Source organism: Haliotis rufescens, unplaced genomic scaffold, assembly GCF_023055435.1.
Source record: "Haliotis rufescens isolate VD_foot unplaced genomic scaffold, xgHalRufe1.0.p SCAF_1, whole genome shotgun sequence".
Classification (NCBI taxonomy): domain Eukaryota; kingdom Metazoa; phylum Mollusca; class Gastropoda; order Lepetellida; family Haliotidae; genus Haliotis; species Haliotis rufescens.
The window spans coordinates 14,420,421-14,443,968 of NW_025963779.1; the positions used below are offsets into that span (position 1 = coordinate 14,420,421).

The following is a 23,548-nucleotide window of genomic DNA, read 5'->3' on the forward strand; positions in this document are numbered from 1 at the left end:
GGAATATTGCTAAAAGTGGCGTAAAACCAAACTCACTCACTGACTCTAATATCGGACCGTTATTGTGACGGTGTCTACTAGAAACGTTTTGGAGATCTTTGCATCCCCTACCCCTCCTCACAGAAACATTGGATGTTAGGCTACTTAAATATACCAACACTGACAGCAAACTAGATTTCACTCCCTACATGCGATCGATTTGACCAGAAGCATGGATGTGATGTGATGTGATGTGATTGTGGATGTGATGTGATGTGATGTGATGTGATGTGATGTGATGTGATGTGATGTGATGTGATGTGATGTGATGTGATGTGATGAGATGTGATGTGATGTGATGTGATGTGATGTGATGTGATGTGATGTGATGAGATGTGATGTGATGTGATGTGATGTGATGTGATGTGATGTGATGTGATGTGATGTGATGTGATGTGATGTGATGTGATGTGATGTGATGTGATGCGAAGCGGGGCTAGGCGAGGCGAGGTGAGGAGGGGTGAAATCGGGTTTAACGTCGCGTCCAAGATTATTACACTTAAAAAGTGTCGTGCAGTCACGGACTGATGACGATTAATACTGCTAGCCCACGGAGATAACATGCCGCAGTTAAACACAGTATACTGACTCCAAGTTGACGGATGTGAAGATTCATGCATGTGATTTAGCCGTTAATAACACTCGTTATTCTTCATCAGCAATACAAACTCTAGCTATATGTACGACTCAGCATGCTTGAAACCCAGCTGAACCACGTTAAATACAGATATTTGGGTTAAATACACAAATCTTATTCTATTCCAATATGATGACGCATCTTTTTATGACATGTCAAATACAGGGAACACTTCCTGGTTGATAGAAATGCGTTCTTTTCAGTTTACACTGGAAAATATCAACATAACACAGGGAGCATTTAAGCTGGGCATACAACTGCAAGGAGAAGGAGTGTCACGACGTAGAGGTAAGTACGGTTCTAGAAAACGACATCTTGCGTCCATTGCATCTGAAACAATATTGTAGTGAGTGAGTTCGGTTTAAAGCCGCTTTTAAAAGCGTTCAAGTTATATCGCGGCGTGTCAGCTTAATGTGGGAGGAAAGCCCGAAGTGATGCAGGTCTCAGACGATGACGACTTCGGTGAAACTCACGAGCACGGGTATGGTGCTAACAAACCTAGAAACATAATCGTGGCGAACCAGTATTCGAACCCACAATCATAGGTTTCTGGCGAGCCCAAGGGACGCAGCTCTGCGTCAGCGAATTGCGGCGCCTTAGACGACTGGGCCAACCGTACCCCCGAAACAATGTTATAAATATTTGTCTAATCATAATTGAATAGATTTGGACGAATCATATAAATAGTTTCTTGTATTACAAAATTCGAAAGGATAAAATGAAATGTCTGTTAAAACATGTAATACTGTTTTGGCAACAATGACTACTGTCAAATCATGACTAGTGAATGTAGTGATTAACTTAAAACATCAAAAACAACAAGCATTTTCCTTACCAATCCTCAAAGTGTAGATGAAGACAGCAAATGGATTGATTATGTTATTTAAATTAAGTGACATATATAATTAATGATTAGTATATTTAAAAAGCTTGTACAGTATGCAGTTGTTTTGATATCGCTTCCTTTTGATATTGAGTGCGTGGTGTAACCGCATTCTAGTTACATCAAGGCGTATCATCTTAGCCAACTCTTCAGTGGGAGGAAAGGCGGAATTACCATTACCCACCAGCTGTCATGGCGAATCTAGAGGAAAAAGCACAGTCACTATCATAAATTAAAAAAAATTAAAAGTCGTCGACTGTATTTTATCCTGCAATGAAGTAACAGTTTGAGTTCCACATTATGAAATGACGTTATGGCGCTGTTTAAATTACCTCCCCATGATCTAACTTTTCCTTGGTAACATCGTTCTTTCATGACCGTCAAGGAAGATGGCGCTATAATATACTTTAACTATAATAGTTGAGGGCAGATCTATACTTTATACACCACACATGGGGAAGAGCAAACTATATTTCTTAACTAGATAGTTGGTATTGACAGTAGGTTTATATATAACACCAACGTTTAGAGCATGCAGATATATTAACAGTTTGCGTGATCCTTTAAAATATAACTAAATGTAATATATTATTTTACATATTGCGGTAAGCTGTCATCTGATTTGCTGACTCCAAGTGTATGATATACATGTTCATATTTGAGATGTTTCCTGTTGAAACGTATTGTAATGTCATGAATTTGGATGCAGTCTGGAAAAGGTGGGGCATGGGTCTTCTCTTCTACCTTTGCATAATGTAAATACTTGTTCTGGTTCATAACATGAAATCGTGTGGTCGATGTAGAGTGACCATTTTATAATTACAAGATTAAACTCTAGATACAATATATCATGTCTAATTTCATCGATGTACAATGTATGTACATGGTTTTCCCTAGGCTCTAATATCGGACCGTTATTGGGACTGTGTCTACTAGAAACGTTTTGGAGATCTTTGCATCCCCTCCCCCTCCTCACAGAAACATTGGATGTTAGGCTACTTAAATATACCAACACTGACAGCAAACTAGATTTCACTCCCTACATTCACCTCCCTCGATTTGACCAGAAGCCATGGATGTGATGTGATGTAATGTGATGTGATGTGATGTGATGTGAGCCACGGAGATAACATCCCGCAGTTTAACACCAATACCCCACTCAGACACAGTATACTGACTCCAAGTTGACAAGTCCTTGTTTTAGCCCCTTAATGCCCAGCGCCAGACAGGGTAACAACAAGTACCATATTTTAACGTCTTCTTGTATGACGCGGCCGGGGATCGAATTCCGAACCTTCCGCTCTTCTGGCGGACGCTCTACCGCTAAACCACGGATGCGGTCGCCATGGATGTGAAGATTCATGCATGTGATTAAGCCAACACACTCGTATTCTTCATCAGCAATACAAACCCTGGCTATATGTACGACTAAATCATGCTCTATTCAAATATGAGGACGCTTTTTTTTAACACATGTCAAGTACAGGGAACACTTCCTGGTTGATAGAAATTCGTTCTTTTCAGTTTACACATAACACAGGGAGCATTTAAGCTGGGCATACAACTGCAACGAGAAGGATTGTCACGACGTACAGGTAAGTACGGTTCTAGAAAACGACATCTTGCATCCATTGCATCTGAAACAATATTATAGTGAGTGAGTTCGGTTTAAAGCCGCTTTTAACAGTTCTCCAGTTATATCGCGGCGTGTCAGCTTAATGTAGGAGGAAAGCCCGAAGTGATGCAGGTCTCAGACATTTACCACTTCGGTGAAACCCACAAGCACGGGTATGGTGCTGACAAACCTAGAAACATAATCGTGGCGAACCGGGATCCAGCTGTATGACGGCGGTATGTAAGTAATCGAAGCTGGACCACACAATCCAGTAATTGAGATTATGAGCATCGATCTACCCAGTTGGGATACGATGACATGCATCAACCATGTCAGCGAGCCTGACAACCAGAACCCGTTAGTCGCCTTTTACGACAAACATAGTCGCCTTTTACGGCAATCTTATGTTGCTGAAGACCTATTCTACCCGTCATCTTCACATGGGTTCTCATATGCGTTAGTATATGCTGATCTCAGTTAGTCATACTTCAGATCTCGTTACAAGTACCAATATTACGGGTTCAGAGTATCACATTTGACGCATATGAAAAACGAAATATGTCACTACAAACAATCATATTTGCGTATCATTTCAGGTGATCACCAAATCCAATATGGCCTCAAGTTCGCCGGTCATCTTCTCGGATACGACACATTTCGGTGTAGACAACACGACAGCGGAAGTGACGTCATCATTAAACATCAGCGATGAGGAGAAGAACCGTTATCTATCCCACCTTGACGACTCGATGTTTCCCTTGATGATACCAGCCGTGATATATCTGGCCATCCTAATGGTTCTGGGTATTTTCGGAAATATTCTTGTGCTGATCGTGTACATCAAGAAATTCAAACCAAGCCCGACCCGTGTGTTTGTTGTGTGTCTGGCTGTGTTTGACCTCATGACATGCGTCATTTCAATTCCAGGGGAGATCCTGAGCATGAGGTACAGTCATACGTTCGACTACCCAACCGTGTGTAAAATGATACGATTCAACAGCACATTCTCCGTGGTGTCCTCAGGATTGACGCTCATAGCTGTTGCTATAGACAGATACAGGAAGATCTGTCGGCCTTTGAACAAACAGATCACCATCAGAGTCGCGCGCATCATGGTAGGGATCGCTGTGTCCGTATCACTAGTCCTCACCATCCCGACAGTTATAGTCTACGGTAGGAAAACGGTTGAAACAGACAAAGAGGAAATAACAGGCTTCGAGTGTTCCTTTGACGACGGGTGGCGCGGTACTCTGTTCCCCGTGGTCTATATAGGAGTCCTATTTCTCATGTTCGTCGGTTCTCTGAGTGTCCTGGTGGTTATGTACATCCTCATTGGCAGGACTGTGTTTAAACACCGGAGATTTAAATTCCGCCCGGCAAAGGATAAGAAACATCACTCTTCGAATTACACAACCGAGACGTCATTTAAAGATGGAACTGAGAATGTGATCGCCTTCAGTAACATATCGTCACCCACAGCTCCTTGCAATGTTTCCAATTCAGACAATGGGACGCTTGGTCTTGACGGTTCGTCTGAGACAGGTTGTACATGTCTGAATGATACCTCAGCACAACCAAAGACGCGTAAAGAAGATAAATCCTCGAATAGTGTGAGATCAATAAGAAATAATGCTGCAAAACCAAACGAGAAATCAAGGCCCAGAGCGTTGAAAACAACGCTTATGTTGTTCATCATCACAGCGGTGTTCATCATCAGTTTCTTACCTCATCTGATCCTGTTGATAACTCGATTTATCAAATCCGACTTTCTGGACTCTTTACAAGGAGCAGGATTCATGTTGTATAATGTATTCCTACGCTCATTCTTCATACAGAGTGCAGTTAACTGCATTGTGTACAGTTTATGCAATGAAAGATTCAGAAGTGAGTGGAGGAAACTACTCGTTTCTTGTTATCGTTGAGGGAAAGCAGCTGATATGTAAGACACGAGAGGAAACTTTGGAACATAAATAGAACACTTTGTCATGTGATGGACGCACAACAAACATGTTCAATCATCGGTTAAATGTTTTGCTGTTCATTCCATGCGTTACGGAACGATGACACTTGGATGAATAAATCGTAACAATTTGTTGATAATCACAACTTGACGGATGGCTGCCGCTATACAACGATCAATGAAGAGAGACGTGACTAATTGTGACGTTATACATGTATGATATATGTAACACCGTCAAGAAGGAACAAGGACACGACTTCAGAACCTGCAAAGTTGTCTTCCCTGGACCACCTGAGACTGAGAGATTGTCTGTACTAGATGGGACCACGACAGTTACTTCTATGCCTTGCCCATAAAGCCCTATGCTATCTATTTAATTTATCTGTTATCACCTGCTACATCCGCAGTTGACATATTAATGACTTTTAAGGCATGCAGCGGCCTGATATAATCTTCAGTAATCTCGACTACCAACATGTGCAGTGATGCTACATGTATCTCTATATTATACATATATCTCTATATTATACATACATATATATATATTACCCTTGGTGCACTTCGTTACATATATCACATGTAAAATAAGCATTGCTGAAACACATGGACTACTAGTAACCAACTGTTCTTCATATGCTGATATTAACACATGTTGCAGTGGGATCGAAACGATGACTGGAAGGATAGGCTGTTTAGATGTATGTATGTGGAAGACAGCACGGATTGTAAAATTGTACCACTAGTTTACCATTATAACATCGTAACACCAGTTTACCCCGAATCTGATTCTAATAAATGTCATTCATTATCATGCCAACATATCAGATTCAACTCATGTCAGAACTCAACAGATGTCACTGTATTCCAAACATCACTTTACACATACACGTAGAAAAGGATGTTTTGATATTTAGTATCTCAAATAACATGTTTATCACACCGAGAAACCGCAATAAATATTCAAAATCGATATCTTCAGGATCACGAGTAGCACAGCTACAAGTAAATTTGTAAACGTAAGGTCGAGTCTCCCACTCATTGGTCGCTCGACCTAATGTTTTCCAGTAACGACTCCTCGTAAATGCATTGATCGTATTGATAGTGATGAGATGACTATTTTATGCACGGATAAGTTGTTATGGATAAGTTGCAAAAGTTTCAGTCGAGTTATATACGTGCATGTCAATATTTTACTGTATTTTGCTGTTAAGGTGATCTAATTCTTGTGATTTTCAAATTGCAACATTGTTAGACATACTTATGCTTCACAATGATATCAGGAAATAAATAAAATCTCACTCTCTTGTCTCTTGTTATCACATACGTATAAACCAAGATCTGTCCATTAAAATAATACACAGACTCTAAACATTTCTCCTCCATCGACTCTAGTTTCTATATTTGATATCAAAAGCCACCTTAGTGAGATAATATCTGTACGGAAGCGTAGTAGGGCACGGTGAATTCTTTTGTAAAAGTATCTCCTACGTAGGACTAAGTATGGACTAGAATAACTATCTACTACGTAGGACTTAGTATGGCCTAGAATTACTATCTCCTACGTAGGACTTAGTATGGACTAGAATAACTATCTCCTACGTATGACTTAGTATCTCCTTACTAGGACTTACTATCTCCTACATAGGTCTTACTATCTCCCACGTAGGAGAGAGTTATTCTAGTCCATACTAAGTCCTACGTAGGAGATAGTAAGTCATACGTAGGAGATACTTAGTCATACGTAGGAGATACTACGTCCTACGTAGGACATAGTAAGTCCTACGTAGGAGATACTTAGACAAAACCGTGGCCCTACTACGCTTCCGTATATCTGTGTATTCAAAAGCATACTAAGCACTATTAAGGTCGTCATGCCAAGAAACAAAATGTTGATTATACATGTATATTCTTACCCACAAGCAGTGTATGGACTAAACGTCCAATCTGATAACAATTTTTTTTAAACTCATGATATATGTATTAGTCTAAGATGCTTGGCTAAAAGATAAAAGGTGTCGACTGTATTTTATCCTGCAATGAAGTAACAGTTTGAGTTCCACATAATGGACTGACGTTATGGCGCTGTTCAAACAACCTCCCCAAGATCTAACGTATCCTTGGTAACATTGTTCTTTCATAACCGTCAAGGAAGATGGCGCTATAATATACTTTAACTATATATATATATATATATATATATATATATATATATATATATATATATATATATATATATATATATATATATATATATATATATATATATATATATATATATAGTTCAGGGCAAATCTATACTTTATTACACCACACATGGGGAAGAGCAAACTATATTTCTAAACTAGATAGTTGGTATTGACAGCAGGTTTATACCTATCACAAACGTTTAGAACATGCAGATATATTAACAGTTTGCGTGATCCTTTAAATATAACTAAATGTAATATATTATTTTACATATTGCGGTAAGCTGTCATCTGATATGCTGACTCCAAGTGTATGAAACATGTTGTTATGTCATGAATTTGGATGCAATCTGGAAAAGGTGAGGCATGGGTCTTCTTCTACCTTTGCATAATGCGAATACTTGTTCTGGTTCATAACATGAAATCGTGTGGTCGACGTAGAGTGACCATTTTATTATTACAAGATTAAACTCTAGATACAATATATCATGTCTAATTTCATCGATGTACATGTATGTACATGGTTTTCCCTAGGCTCTAATATCGGACTGTTATCGTGACTGTGTCTACTAGAAACGTTTTGGAGATCTTTGCATCCCCTCCCCCTCCTCACAGAAACATTGGATGTTAGGCTACTTAAATATACCAACACTGATAGCAAATTAGATTTCACTCCCTACATGCGATCGATTTGACCAGAAGCATGGATGTGATGTGATGTGATGTGATTGTGGATGTGATGTGATGTGATGTGATGTGATGTGATGTGATGTGATGTGATGTGATGTGATGTGATGTGATGTGATGTGTGATGCGAAGCGGGGCTAGGCGAGGCGAGGCGAGGCTAGGCGAGGTGAGGTGAGGTGAGGTGAGGAGAGGTGAAATGGGGTTTAACGTCGCGTCCAAGATTATTACACTTAAAAAGTGTCGTGCAGTCACGGACTGATGACAATTAATACTGCTAGCCCACGGAGATAACATGCCACAGTTAAACACAGTATACTGACTCCAAGTTGACGGATGTAAAGATTCATGCATGTGATTTAGCCGTTAATAACACTCGTTATTCTTCATCAGCAATACAAACTCTAGCTATATGTACGACTCAGCATGCTTGAAACCCAGCTGAACCACGTTAAATACAGATATTGGGGTTAAATACACAAATCTTATTCTATTCCAATATGATGACGCATCTTTTTATGACATGTCAAATACAGGGAACACTTCCTGGTTGATAGAAATGCGTTCTTTTCAGTTTACACTGGAAAATATCAACATAACACAGGGAGCATTTAAGCTGGGCATACAACTGCAAGGAGAAGGAGTGTCACGACGTAGAGGTAAGTACGGTTCTAGAAAACGACATCTTGCGTCCATTGCATCTGAAACAATATTGTAGTGAGTGAGTTCGGTTTAAAGCCGCTTTTAACAGTGTTCCAGTTATATCGCGGCGTGTCAGCTTAATGTGGGAGGAAAGCCCGAAGTGATGCAGGTCTCAGACGTTGACGACTTCGGTGAAACCCACGAGCACGGGTATGGTGCTGACAAACCTAGAAACATAATCGGGGCGAACCAGTATTCGAACCCACAATCATAGGTTTCTGGCGTGCCCAAGGGACGCAGCTCTGCGTCAGCGAATTGCGGCGCCTTAGACGACTGGGCCACCCGTACCCCCGAAACAATGTTATAAATATTTGTCTAATCATGATTGAGTACATTTGGACGAATCATATAAATAGTTTCTTGTATTACAAAATTCGAAAGGATAAAATGAAATGTCTGTTAAAACATGTAATACTGTTTTGGCAACCATGACTACTGTCAAATCATGACTAGTGAATGTAGTGATTAACATAAAACATCAAAAACAACAAGCAGTTTCCTTACCAATCCTCAAAGTTTAGATGAAGACAGCAAATGGATTGATAATGTTATCTAAATTAAGTGACATTTATTATTAATGATTAGTATTATTTAAAAAGCTTGTACAGTATGCAGTTGTTTTGATATCGCTTCCTTTTGATATTGAGTGCGTGGTGCAACCGCATTCTAGTTACATCAAGGCGTATAATCTTAGCCAACTCTTTAGTGGGAGGAAAGGCGGAAGCGATGTAGGATTTAGACATTTTAATTACCATTACCCACCAGCTGTCATGGCGAATCTAGAGGATAAAACACAGTCACGATCATAAATTAATTACCACCCCTTAGTTAAGGTAAGCAATACTGTACAGAGAATAGCTGTGCCTTTGCAACCACCCCCCCCACTTAAACTATGTGCTAGCTTTCTACGTGTAGACACAAAGTAAAGTATGACACATAAATATTGTGTTAAATAGTTGTAGGTATTTATTCCGTCTTTTGTTGCATTACTATAGACACTTTTCATATTCAGAATACCGACTCCACGATGGAACAAGACGAGAACAACACCATATACCTACATCAATATGACGACATGTACGCTTTGAAATACCTACCAGCCATAGTGTTTGTAGCTATTTTGATGTTGGTTGGTGTCGTTGGCAACTCACTGGTCTGTTACGTGTATCTGTGCAAGTTCAAACCAAGCACAACAAGGTGTTTCATTGTAACACTAGCACTTCTGGACATTCTGAACTGTTCTCTAAGCATGCCCTTGAAGATCGTACACATGAGACATCATGCCACGTCCGGGTTGTATGGCTGCAGGTTTGCCACGATTAGTCTCACATTCTTTTCGTTGGCATCCGCAGCAGTTCTTTTACCAGTCGCTGTTGACAGATATTTGAAAATCTGCAAACCATTCGCCAGCCAGATGACAATCTTCTACGCAAAGGTAGGATGTGCGGTGGCGTGTACTGTGGCTTTACTTCTAACCATACCCCCTGCCATTATCCATGGCCCTACCATTCATCCACTGCCTCACGCAAACGCCACATTTTGCTACCTTTCTGACGGAGAAAGAGGAACTCTTCCCCACGTGATATACTCTGGTGTTCAGATGCTGTTATTTGTAATGACTGCAGGGGCTCTCATTGTCATGTACACATGTATATGGCATAGGGTGTACAAACAGAAGAAAGCCTTTCGTCAAAGGGCAAGAGCAGGCTCTTCTAACACGATGAGTCCAAACCGTAATTGTACACAAGAATCTACTAGTGAAACGGTTACTTCTAGCCCAAATGAAACTTCAATGATATCCCAAGAAGGCAATCAGAGCCTTGACCCCCAAAAGGATTCCAGCAGCTTGAAGACGGAACATGAACAGTGTGCATTCACGAGCCCTTCAAGGAGTGGACCAATACATGACAAGGGAGTTACTACAACCCTTCACCAGGAATATGTAGTAAGGAGGATGACCCTAATGTTATTCCTCATAAGTCTCATGTTTTTCGTTAGCTTCCTGCCCTACCTCATTATTACGGTGACTGTGTCAAGTAATAAGAGCTTTGCAGAAAGACTGACTGTTATTTCAAGTGCAAGTGTCATCATATTCGAAAGATCCTACTTTATCCAGAGTGCATGCAACCCCTTTATATACAGCTTTTGTAGTGTGAATTTCCGCCGTGAGATGATGAAAGTGTGTCGATGAGCGCCAGATGTCATGCTGACCATGATTCTGTTGAAACTGTTATGTAAATTGTGTGACTGAAGATCTCCTATTGCAAACGAATGCTATACGATAAAAGGGACTTACTTTTTGATATTCATGGGGTATCTGATTTATATTTCGGCCACTGCATCAAAATATAGCAGCATCTCTACTTGTTTCAGGAACAAGTTATTATTTTCTTAATCATCCGAGCCCTCGCCCCCAAATCCCCTGTATATCAAATGGTCCATTTCACATGCAACTATGGTCATCTATATGCAACGAGATGGGATGTTTTGTTCATTGTCAGGTCATATCCATTTCTATAATTTATATATGTGCGAAGTTTTTATGTAATTGCTACATTATTGTGGAAAAGTATTTGACAGTATTTGAAGCCTAGGTTCTTTCTTAACGATGTTTGTGTCACAGACTTAACAGCACTCTGGACAATGCAATGTTAAAGAATTGTAGCTTCTGAACAACATCCCTTTTGTACAGTGTTGAGAACATATCGTTCAGGAAATCTGATGTAATCCATGCGTAACAGCGGTCAGTTGTACAATTGCCTTAGCACATCATTTCACATTATGACATTTGTAGCCTTAATCCATTTTCCCCTGGGCCATGTCTGTAATCAAATCCATAAGCCCCATGTCCAGGGCAACGCCATTGTCTCTTTGTCTGTCTATTGTTGTCCAATAGTGTATATATATGTTAATTACATCTTTACTGTTAGTTAGTCTGGTATTCCAACGGCACCTGTATGTACAGATGCGAGTAGGATACGCCTGCTTGCTGGACTTCACTTGTAGTTGTTGAGTTGGAATCTCCGCTCGACATATTTCCATTATTGATTGTATTTGTTTGTTTTATTGCCGACTAAAAAAGTTTGGACTCAAAGTATTCTTCGTCTTCAATCTGAGCTATTTTCCCCGTCAACATACGCGTTGACAACTGGTGGAGAATCCGGGTATGATGCCCACATGGCCCACATGCAGGCACCGCAGGTCAGAATGCAACAGGTCTTTCGCATTGGGAATAATTATGCTTTTTAATATTATGATAACTGACAATTTCATGTTTATATTTGAACATTTGAATAGCAACTTATCTCGACATGAGGACATGTCTTTCTCAAGAGGGTGACAATTGTCACAGAGTGACTTAACAGCACTCTGGACAACTCAATGTTAAAGAATTGTAGCTTCTGAACAACATCCCTTTGTGTACAGTGTTGAGAACATATGGTTTAGGAAATCTGAATTAATCCATGCATAACAGCGGTCAGTTGTACAATTGCCTTAGCACATCATTTCACATTATGACATTTGTAGCCTTAATCCATTTTCCCCTGGGCCATGTCTGTAATCAAATCCATAAGCCCCATGTCCAGGGCAACGCCATTGTCTCTTTGTCTGTCTATTGTTGTCCAATAGTGTATATATATGTCAATTACATCTTTACTGTTAGTTAGTCTGGTATTCCAACAGCACCTGTATGTACAGATGCGAGTAGGATACGCCTGCTTGCTGGACTTCACTTGTAGTTGTTGAGTTGGAATCTCCGCTCGACATATTTCTATTATTAATTGTACTTGTTTGTTTTATTGCCGACTAAAGAAATTTGGACTCAACGTATTCTTCGTCTTCAATCTGAGCTATTTTCCCCGTCAACATATGCATTGACATTTGTATAAAGTTTAAAAAAGTTGTAAATAAACATGATATAAATTCGATGCAGTAATAAATATATTTTCAGCTTTGAACATTTCTACAAGCTTCTAACGCGTATGTCAATCGACATGATAAGTATAGATGATTATGAACATTTAGGAAACGTCTCTAAAAATGATCCTTTGATATCTCCTGTAGAAACCAGTTCTTCGTGCTTGTCGTATGAGGCGACTCAGTTGTATCGCTTGGTCAGGCGACTTGGTTGAGTGAGTGAGTGAGTGAGTGAGTGAGTGAGTGAGTTGGGTTTAACGCCGCTTTTAACAGTGTTTCAGTTATATCGCGGCGTATCAGCTTAATGTGGGAGGAAAGCCCGAAGTGATGCAGGTCTCAGACGTTTATCGCTTCGTTGAAACCCACGAGCACGGGTATGGTGCTGACAAACCTAGAAACATAATCGTGGCGAACCGGGATTCGAACCCACAATCATAGGTTTCTGGCGTGCCGAAGGGACGCAACTCTGCACAGCGAATCGCGGCGCCTTAGGCGACTGGGCCACCCGTGCCCCGCGACTTGGTTGAAACGCATGTCATCGTTACTCAACGGCGTGGATCGTTGCTAAATATGCATCACCGGTTTGTCTTGACCAGATTCAATGATTTACAGGCTGTACTAGTGCTGATTGTAGTGACAAACAAAGAAACAACAAACAAACAAACAAACCGTCAAACAAACAGAGTATTGGAAAATATTTTTCAGATGCTACAATCATACTGAAATGTCCATAGAATGACAGTATTTACAACAGCACTAACAGATAGTAATGAACACGTGGGGATTCGGCTTAGGGTTGGTCCCGGGCAACCGATGCTGTTCGTAAGAGGCGAGCAAGTGGATAGGGTGGTCAGGATCTGTTGCTTGGTTTACTGTGCTACATCGTACCACGATTGTTGGAGTGGATTTGTGTTCACGATATCAATCACCAGATTGTCTGGTCTGGTATCGACAGGGCGCATCCTTATAGCTGGAACAATAACACTCACGCGCACACGCGCACACGCGCACACACGCACACACGCACACGTGCACATACGCACACTCACACACACACCAGGCTACCCCAAAGCCACAAATAACGGATCTTATGTTTTCATTGAAGTGAGTGCGTGAGCAAATGTTCAGTTGTGTTGCAGCCAGCGCATTCAGGGTGTGTTGTCAATAATAGAACCTGGATCAGAATGTTTGAGAATGAACCACGGGCACGATCAAAGCTGTAGGGATACAGTGTCAAACAGGAATATCATTCTTTGTAAACATCACTCGTTTATATAATTATGCTCTTGGCATGGGTTTCAAGTGGAAACAAGACCGCCTCCGACCCGTGGTCAAGTGGATAGAGCGTCCGCCCGGAGAGCTGAAGGTCGGGGGTTCTGTTCTCTGGCCGCGTCATAACAAAAGACGTTAAAAGATGGTACTTGTTGTTATACTGCCAGGCGTCGACTTTAATGGGATAAAGCAAGGACTTGTGAGTGAATGTGTGAGTTTGGTTGTACGCCGCTTTTAGCAATATTCCAGCAATATCACGGCGGGGGACACCAGAAATGGGCTTCACACATTGTACCCATGTCGGGATTCGAACCTGGGTCTTCGGCGTGACGAGCGAACGTTTTAACCACTAGGCTACCCGACCGCCCCCAAAGACTTGTGAGTATACTGTGTCCGAATGGTGTATTCATGTTAAACTACATGATCTCAGCACACACATACGCACTTACACACACATACACACACACACACACTCCCGCTTTCTTTCACACACACACACGCGCACGGACACACACACTTATATACTAATATTTCACGTCACTGATGGAAATAAGTAACAGAAATGAAATATATTCCTATGAAGATTGCTGACGTACCTTTCTAAAGATGTCACTACTATGTAGTCTCAATGTAAATTTATGGATTTTCATTGATGCTTTGAACTGTGTACAGCGAAAAAACTTCGAGTGATTCAGGAAAACTGAATTATCTCTGTTTGTACTTTTCAAATTGATGAAGGTCTTAATTGGTTACATGGACATCCAGTTATACATCCATCTTCCAATCGATATCCCGTGGTGTAACCAGTAATACATCCGTTACCATCTTCCAATCGATATCCCGTGGGGTAACCAGTAATACATCCGTTACCATCTTCCAATCGACATCCCGTGGTGTAACCAGTAATACATCCGTTACCATCTTCCAATCGATATCCCGTGGTGTAACCAGTTATACATCCGTTACCATCTTCCAATCGACATCCCGTGGTGTAACCAGTTATACATCCGTTACCATCTTCCAATCGATATCCCGTGGTGTAACCAGTTATACATCCGTTACCATCTTCCAATCGACATCCCGTGGTGTAACCAGTTATACATCCGTTACCATCTTCCAATCGACATCCCGTGGTGTAACCAGTTATACATCCGTAACCATCTTCCAATCGACATCCCGTGGTGTAACCAGTTATACATCCGTTACCATCTTCCAATCGATATCCAATTGTGTAACCAGTTAATGTGCCTGAACTCCATTTTATTCTGAAAATATATGATCATTATATATTAGCACGACATGATATGAATTATAGGTACATGTAACAATACCACTGCAATGTGCTTAGTCACCTGAGCAATATGAATGCTAGATTTTAACGTCACTTTGAACAGCAATTTGCGGAGCTTTATATGACTGGTTATCCGTGCCCGCGTCATCTGAGTATGCGAGTAAGTGAATAATTATTTTATGTCAAGGTCAGCAATATTTCCTCATCTTTAAAAATGAAAATTCTAAATTCCAATGCTGGATATCATGAGAGAAATGGAATTGTTGAGCATATCCTTTCTTTGGTAGTAGTTACCAATATAATATTCCGTATCTTACAAAAACCGAACGCCTCGATATTCCCCAGAATATTGAATGCGTCCCTTACTCAAACTTGCTGTGTAAAGACAACTTGAAAAGTCCTGACATGATCACGATTAATGTCCCCACCCCCTCCCAATGACAATCCTAACATCAAGGCTTACTTTGGATTCCACGATTAAAGGTTTCCGCTAGGCAAATGTGCACAACGTTTGACAAAAGTGTTACACGTCACTCAACTGAAATTCTGCTCGAAGCGACACTGCGCGTTGTCACTCTTGCTCCGTGAACCGAGGAATGAACAATGACATTGAAAGTTAGAACTCTTAACTAGATTTATATGGAATTGCATGAAGTATCTAAACTATAAACTCACAGACATTTACTTGGTAACAACTCACGTTTTTTTAACTAACCCTCACGCGCTTCTGACAGTTATTGCAAGGACAAGGGAATGCTGATTTTTTTTAAAAACATTATGAACTTTTCTTTCATGACCGGTGGCGACATCAACATAACCGGAAGTAACGTATATTTTCGCGTCAACCACCCCCTTTCCCCAATCAATAAGCCCGACGTCCCCTAAAACGAAAACAACCAAAAAAACCCAACAAAGAACAACAACAACAAAACCACCCCACTTGGTGACAGAAGCCGCAGAGTTGTCGAAATTGTTCTCAAATCCCCGTGTTCGTACTCCGAACTACGATGGAGTCTGATTCGGGGATGGTACTTTAGGAAAAAAGAAACCAATAAGGATACAGAAATCTTTAAAGTTTTTAGAAAAAGTATGAACCAGGATGTCCAAAGAGATACCCAGACTCACATTTACATTTATAAAGTGAACATGCGTTATAAGCCGCAGGGTTAAAATGAGATAAATGTGTTATGACGTCATAGCATTCCAGCATGTCTCATGTCGCCGGCGGCTCCTTGAACTCAAGTACAAAGATTGCTACGGATAAGGTTGGAATATTGTTTTTGCGTTTGCATTGTCGATCTGAATTGACAATTTCTGATTTTCTATTTTTTCTTGGAGATTTGAAGGGGGAAATGTAACAATTGTTTTCGATGCCCAGACATTTTAACATTTAAAACCTCCGTTCCAAATGATCTGTCTAGGATATGGAAATGTGATTTCTACGTGATCACGTGGGCGCGAGCCCAACCAACAATACACGTGCAAGATGTGTTGTGATGTCATTATTTTCTCACTCAATAAATGAAAAAATCAAATGAATACTACAAGGAATCTGTTTTGTCTTTTCCCCATTTTGACTCCAGCTAGAAACAGGGGTGACATGTAGTAACCATGAAGATTGTTATTGGAACAGTAGTCACAATGGGAAGACACCCTCGCTCTTGTTGGGTAGTCAATACTGTAAAGACAAAACACTTTCATTGTATAGGCCAGGCTGCTGACTTGGCCTTCAGCAACCCATGCTTGTCGTAAGAGACGACAAACCGGTTCGGATGGCCAGGATAGCTGACTTGGCCTTCAGCAACCCATGCGTGTCGTAAGAGACGACAAACCGGTTCGGGTGGCAAGGATCGCTGACTTGGCCTTCAGCAACCCATGCTTGTCGTAAGAGACGACAAACCGGTTCGGGTGGCAAGGATCGCTGACTTGGCCTTCAGCAACCCATGCTTGTCGTAAGAGACGACAAACCGGTTCGGATGGCCAGGATCGCTGACTTGGCCTTCAGCAACCCATGCTTGTCGTAAGAGACGACAAACCGGTTCGGATGGCCAGGATCGCTGACTTGGCTTTCAGCAACCCATGCTTGTCGTAAGAGACGACAAACCGGTTCGGGTGGCCAGGATCGCTGACTTGGCCTTCAGCAACCCATGCTTGTCGTAAGAGACGACAAACCGGTTCGGATGGCCAGGATCGCTGACTTGGCCTTCAGCAACCCATGCTTGTCGTAAGAGACGACAAACCGGTTCGGATGGCCAGGATCGCTGACTTGGCTTTCAGCAACCCATGCTTGTCGTAAGAGACGACAAACCGGTTCGGATGGCCAGGATCGCTGACTTGGCCTTCAGCAACCCATGCTTGTCGTAAGAGACGACAAACCGGTTCGGATGGCCAGGATCGCTGACTTGGCCTTCAGCAACCCATGCTTGTCGTAAGAGACGACAAACCGGTTCGGATGGCCAGGATCGCTGACTTGGCCTTCAGCAACCCATGCTTGTCGTAAGAGACGACAAACCGGTTCGGATGGCCAGGATCGCTGACTTGGCCTTCAGCAACCCATGCTTGTCGTAAGAGACGACAAACCGGTTCGGATGGCCAGGATCGCTGACTTGGCTTTCAGCAACCCATGCTTGTCGTAAGAGACGACAAACCGGTTCGGGTGGCCAGGATCGCTGACTTGGCCTTCAGCAACCCATGCTTGTCGTAAGAGACGACAAACCGGTTCGGATGGCCAGGATCGCTGACTTGGCCTTCAGCAACCCATGCTTGTCGTAAGAGACGACAAACCGGTTCGGATGGCCAGGATCGCTGACTTGGCTTTCAGCAACCCATGCTTGTCGTAAGAGACGACAAACCGGTTCGGATGGCCAGGATCGCTGACTTGGCCTTCAGCAACCCATGCTTGTCGTAAGAGACGACAAACCGGTTCGGATGGCCAGGATCGCTGACTTGGCCTTCAGCAACCCATGCTTGTCGTAAGAGACGACAAACCGGTTCGGATGGCCAGGATCGCTGACTTGGCTTTCAGCAACCCATGCTTGTCGTAAGAGACGACAAACCGGTTCGGATGGCCAGGATCGCTGACTTGGCCTTCAGCAACCCATGCTTGTCGTAAGAGACGACAAACCGGTTCGGATGGCCAGGATCGCTGACTTGGCCTTCAGCAACCCATGCTTGTCGTAAGAGACGACAAACCGGTTCGGATGGCCAGGATCGCTGACTTGGCCTTCAGCAACCCATGCTTGTCGTAAGAGACGACAAACCGGTTCGGATGGCCAGGATCGCTGACTTGGCCTTCAGCAACACATGCTTGTCGTAAGAGACGACAAACCGGTTCGGATGGCCAGGATCGCTGACTTGGCCTTCAGCAACCCATGCTTGTCGTAAGAGACGACAAACCGGTTCGGATGGCCAGGATCGCTGACTTGGCCTTCAGCAACACATGCTTGTCGTAAGAGACGACAAACCGGTTCGGGTGGCCAGGATCGCTGACTTGGCCTTCAGCAACCCATGCTTGTCGTAAGAGACGACAAACCGGTTCGGGTGGCCAAGATCGCTGATTTGATCGATTACTTGCCATCGTATCACAATTGCTTATCACAACTGGATTGTCTTGTCCAGACTCAATTTGTTGCAGACCGCCATTATATAGTTGGAATATTGCGGATTGCGACGTTAAACAATAAGGGAACTAAACTTTGTATTGGCATTAACGGCAACGTCATGGTATCACGCAAAAACCGGGTGTCATCACTATTTGATAATGATAATCATTCATAGATACCAGCTCATGATACTGTCCAAATCGTTAGATGGACTTTGCTTGTAGTACTGTAACAGATTTCTAATGATTGTGGATTATTTATTTAAATGCCTTTTTTGTCGCTTTTATTTATTATACATTGCAAACTGCTTCCGTCAGCCACATAGAATTGTGTCATGGGAAACATATCTATTACAATATATAATAAGTGTACAATAAATATGTAAAAATCGGTGAGTGAGTATGGTTTTACGCCGCTAATAAGCATCATTATCACACCAAAATGAACTTCACACATTGAACCCCTGTGATGAAACCGGACGCGGGCTTTCGGCGTGACGAACGAACGCTTTAACCACTAGGAAACCCCCTCGCCCTCAAAATCAGTACGTCCATGGCAGTGCATGAAGTATCAATACATGGTCATACTTACAGGCTAGTGAATGCACGGACTCAATAAGGGCAGCCAGCAAGAGAAAGAGAAGAAACAGCTTCATCTTGGAGATCATCGTGACGAATGAGATGTCTGGATCAAATGACACAAAATATAATATACAGATATCGCTAAGTGACAATTGACATGTTGGCAACATGTTGCAATCTTATGATAAATCTCATGCCTTTCGGCATTTGCATGTTTGTCGCACGTTTGTTGTTGGTTGGTTGGTTGGTTGGTTGGTTGGTTGTTGTTGGTTGGTTGGTTGGTTGGTTGGTTGTTTTACGCCGCACACAGCAATATTCCAGCTATATGACGGCGGTCTGTAAATAATCGAGTCTGGACCAGACAATCCAGCGATCGATATCATGAGCATCGATCCACGCAATTGGGATCGATGACATGCATTAGCCAAGTCAGCGAGCCTGATCACCCGATCCCGTTAGTCGCCTTTTACGACAAGCATGGGTTGCTGAGGACCTATTCTACCCCGGAATCTTCACGGGTCGTTTGTGTCCGGGACAAAATCTAAATGCGATTGAATCTTAAAATATATATGTTAAATCTTAAACCCTCACTGCGCAGTTTTCGTTTGGGGTCGAGATGCCATTGTTGTTTGTTTGTTTATTTGTTTCTTGTTTTACGGTTGCATTGTCTCTCTGGACGTCGCTCAACAAGCGATGTCACACAGCATTTATAGAATAATACAAACACTCTCGCATTCAGCAGGCATTTTTCCTTCATGTATCCATCCACTCACTGACATGTATAAAAAGTTCATCCAGCTTCACCTGGCTCTCCACATTTTGACCACAAAAACACTTCAGCATGCATTGTTCGTTGTTTGTTTGGGACACTCAGCAATATTTCAGCACTATGAAGGTGGTCTGTAAATAGTCGTGTCTGGACCAGATACTCTTCAAGTGATTGATATCATGATCATCGTTCTGCGCAAATGGGATACGATGACATGCATCAACCAATGTCTGACCACAACATCCCGTTAGTCTTCTAGCAACGACAAGCAAAAACTATGCTATTTGAAGGTACACTACAGAAGTATGTACAATTATGTAACTTTGTCTTGTCTTTTAAATAATTTCAGAATTTTCTGCTGGATCCACACATTCATATTACAATGAATCTGTCGCTCTTTCAAAATAAGGTATAGAATGTACGTACGTTACCCTTTTTTAGATAACACAGACTGCGTTATCCAATCGGATGCTTTTAAACTGTACAAAACAAATGCAAGCAAGGAACACTGGCAATGATTCTAAGGGCACCTGTCACATCCTTCTAGAGCTCCTACTTGCGTCCGGGATTCGAACCCACACTGCCAGTGTGAGGGACCTAATAGCCAGCACACAAAGTCAGCGATCTAACCCACTCAGCCACTGAGGCTTCCACAAAAATGAAAGTCCGTCTAGATCACGTACTATGTGTGTCCCTCTGACAAGTGTTTGATATACGTGTATGTGAATATCACAAACACAGTGTCAGGCAAACAATTACATGGAGATTCCAGGCAGAACACGACCTCAGTACCCGACTTGCGTGGAGGTTACAAATATATTACACATGCTTAGATTAGCAATGTTCTCATTTACCATTAACGACTTTAAATGTGATTCGTCAGTCACTTGATTCTCTGGACCTGTCAAGATCCGGGGTAGAATATGTCTTCAGCAACCCATACTTGCCGTAAAAGGCGCCTATTCTTGTCGTAAGGGGCGACTAACGGGATCGAGTGGTCAGGCTCGCTAATTTGGCTGATGTATGTCAAATCCCTGGAATGTCTGGTCTAGACTCGATTATTTACAGACTGCCGTCATATCGTTGGAATGTTGCTGAGTGGAGCGTTAAGAAACAAACAAACAAAACAAACTTGATTCTCTGGTTTGTTCACAGGTCGCCGTGGCGGTAAGGTGAGATGAGGTGAGGTGTAATGGGGTTTAACGTCGCAGATTATTGCACTTGTATAGCGACGTGCATGTACGTGTGTGTGTTTGTGTGGCTGCTTGTACTAGTCCGGACTGATGCCGGTTTATAGTGCTAGCTCACTGAGATACCATACCGCAGTTTAACATGAATACCCCACTCAGACATAGTATACTGACTCCGAGCCGACCAGCCCTTGTTTTAGCCCCTTAATGCCGAGCGCCAGACAGGGTAACAACAAGTATCATCTTTTAACGTCTTTTGGTATGACGCGGCCGGGGATCGAACCCCAGACCTTCCGCTCTCCGGGCGGACGCTCTACCACTAGACCACGGAGGCGGTCTGGTCGCGGTGGCAGGAGTACTGATGTGCAGCTTCAGGCAACAAAATTTTGATGCAAACTGTGTGAGAAGCTGGTGCTACCGGTAGAGCAGGACCCTTGTCGCGAACACCTGGTGTCATCACCGATCTTTAGTGATCCATTCATATCGTTTTCACAGCTAGTTTGACTTAACGCCCAATGTAAACAGTTGCGGCGGATAATAGAGACTGGAAATGACGATTTATGTATCTATATTTGTCATATTCAAATACAAATGAAGCTGTATCGCAGATGCACGTATTTGAGCGAGTTTGGACAAGAGGAACCAGAGACTTCTACCATGAGAAACGCTAAACATCCTCTCCGTGGGCTAGTGTGGATAGAGCATCTGCCCGGAGAGCGGAAGGTCGGTGGTTCGATCCCCGGCCATGTCATACCAAAAGACGTTGAAAGATACGTGGCACTCGGGGGCCAAAACAAGGAGTTGGTGTAAGGAGTAAAAACGTGCATGCTCGTCGCTAAAGAAGTGAAATAATCTTCCATCTTAATCCCTAAAGGCTCTCAAAATGTGCAAGTGCTTCAAACTACAGTAAACTACGGTTATAACGAACTTAAAGGGACCACTAGTTTTAGTTCGTTTTAACCGTAGTTCGTTATAAGCATATATACAGCATAAGTACAGCAAATAGTCGGGACTAAAAAGTTAGTTCGTTATATCCGTCAGTTCGTTATAAGCGTGTTCGTTATAACCGTAGTTTACTGTACTGGTGAATACAAGAACAATATATCAAAGTGATCACTAGTGTACCCTTGTTGGGAAACATCAATGTTCTTCTAAACATGTGTGTTCATTGCCAGATAGCAAGACTTTAGATATAGGATCCGATCTGTTGATTATGACGTCACGACAGAACTCACTTTCGTTGTCATATGCTCCTAATAAAGCTGCACGTAATCGTTTAAACTTAGTGTCCCTCAATACAGATTAAACATTATTTCCCAATGTTTAATTAACAAAATGATGAAAATTAGTATAAACTTTTCTTTCTTTTTTTCTTTTGTGTTGTTTAACGCCGCACTCGGCAATATTCCAGCTATATGACGGCGGTCTGTAAATAATCGAGTCTGGACCAGACAATCCAGTGATTGATATCATGAGCATCGATCGACGCAATTGGGATCGATGACCGTGCATCAACCAAGTCAGTGAGCCTGACCACCCGATCCCGTTAGTCGCCTTTTACGACAAGCATAGTCGCCTTTTACGACAAGCATGGGTTGCTGAAGACCTGTTCTACCCCGGATCTTCACGGGTCTAGTATCAACAATAACGTTTAAAGTCTTATCTTATTTTATTTTAAGAAACATATTTTGTTGCAGACAGCTGCGGAAGATACTTCCTTAGTAATTGGCTCTGGGGATGTGTAGCTTCGAGCTTTCACTCTTCGGTGGCATTCCCAAGGATATAAATTTCTGTTCATATGTAGAACAAGTGAATTGATGCTTTAAAATTAAGTAACATTCTCAGCCAAAAATCAGTTTCCCTAAATGTACCACAATATTTCAAATGACAGGAACCAACAAGAGGAACGTGCTGCAGAAAGCGGACTTGGCCTCTCATGATGTAGATACTATTACTTGTGGTTTCCAAGATTTATCACACTCCTTCCACCCTGTTAGCAATATAATAAATGGGCAGTTTCTATACTGCTGAAAATAACAACCTCCGTCGGTTATTCAAATCTTGACCAAAACATCGTGAACGGCCTGCTACCAACTGGAATCACAACTTTAAAATCTTTATCAATACTCTCGAAGCATATGCAAAAAAAGAGGAGACGAACCTGCTGAGTTGGTAAGTCAGTATGCGATGTTGCCATTGGCAGAATGCAAAAAGTGCAA

At 42.1% G+C, this 23,548-nt stretch overlaps 2 protein-coding genes across 3 annotated transcripts; both read left to right on the plus strand.

Moving 5' to 3' along the window:
- Nucleotides 1-883: 883 nt before the first annotated feature.
- Nucleotides 884-6,450, plus strand: LOC124148755 (orexin receptor type 2-like). Of its 2 annotated transcripts, XM_046520035.2 has the most exons (3): nucleotides 884-964; nucleotides 3,084-3,154; nucleotides 3,771-6,450. In XM_046520035.2, exon 3 carries the CDS (start codon nucleotides 3,789-3,791, stop codon nucleotides 5,094-5,096), a length of 1,308 nt encoding a protein of 435 aa, XP_046375991.2. In that variant the 5' UTR covers nucleotides 884-964; nucleotides 3,084-3,154; nucleotides 3,771-3,788; the 3' UTR covers nucleotides 5,097-6,450. The 2 variants fall into 2 exon arrangements, with proteins under 2 accessions (XP_046375991.2, XP_046376001.2); XM_046520045.2 differs by lacking the exon at nucleotides 3,084-3,154.
- Nucleotides 6,451-8,582: 2,132 nt separating this feature from the next.
- On the plus strand, nucleotides 8,583-11,912 carry LOC124148769 (protein trapped in endoderm-1-like). Its single transcript, XM_046520063.2, has 2 exons — nucleotides 8,583-8,663; nucleotides 9,719-11,912. The coding sequence occupies exon 2, from the start codon at nucleotides 9,734-9,736 to the stop codon at nucleotides 10,895-10,897; it is 1,164 nt and encodes a 387-aa protein (XP_046376019.2). The 5' UTR covers nucleotides 8,583-8,663; nucleotides 9,719-9,733; the 3' UTR covers nucleotides 10,898-11,912.
- Nucleotides 11,913-23,548: the final 11,636 nt, after the last annotated feature.

Excerpts from the sequence above, each read along its gene's own strand:
- LOC124148769 (XM_046520063.2), top strand. The coding sequence starts at position 9,734 with ATGGAACAAGACGAGAACAACACCATATACCTACATCAATATGACGAC.
- LOC124148755 (XM_046520035.2), top strand. The coding sequence starts at position 3,789 with ATGGCCTCAAGTTCGCCGGTCATCTTCTCGGATACGACACATTTCGGT.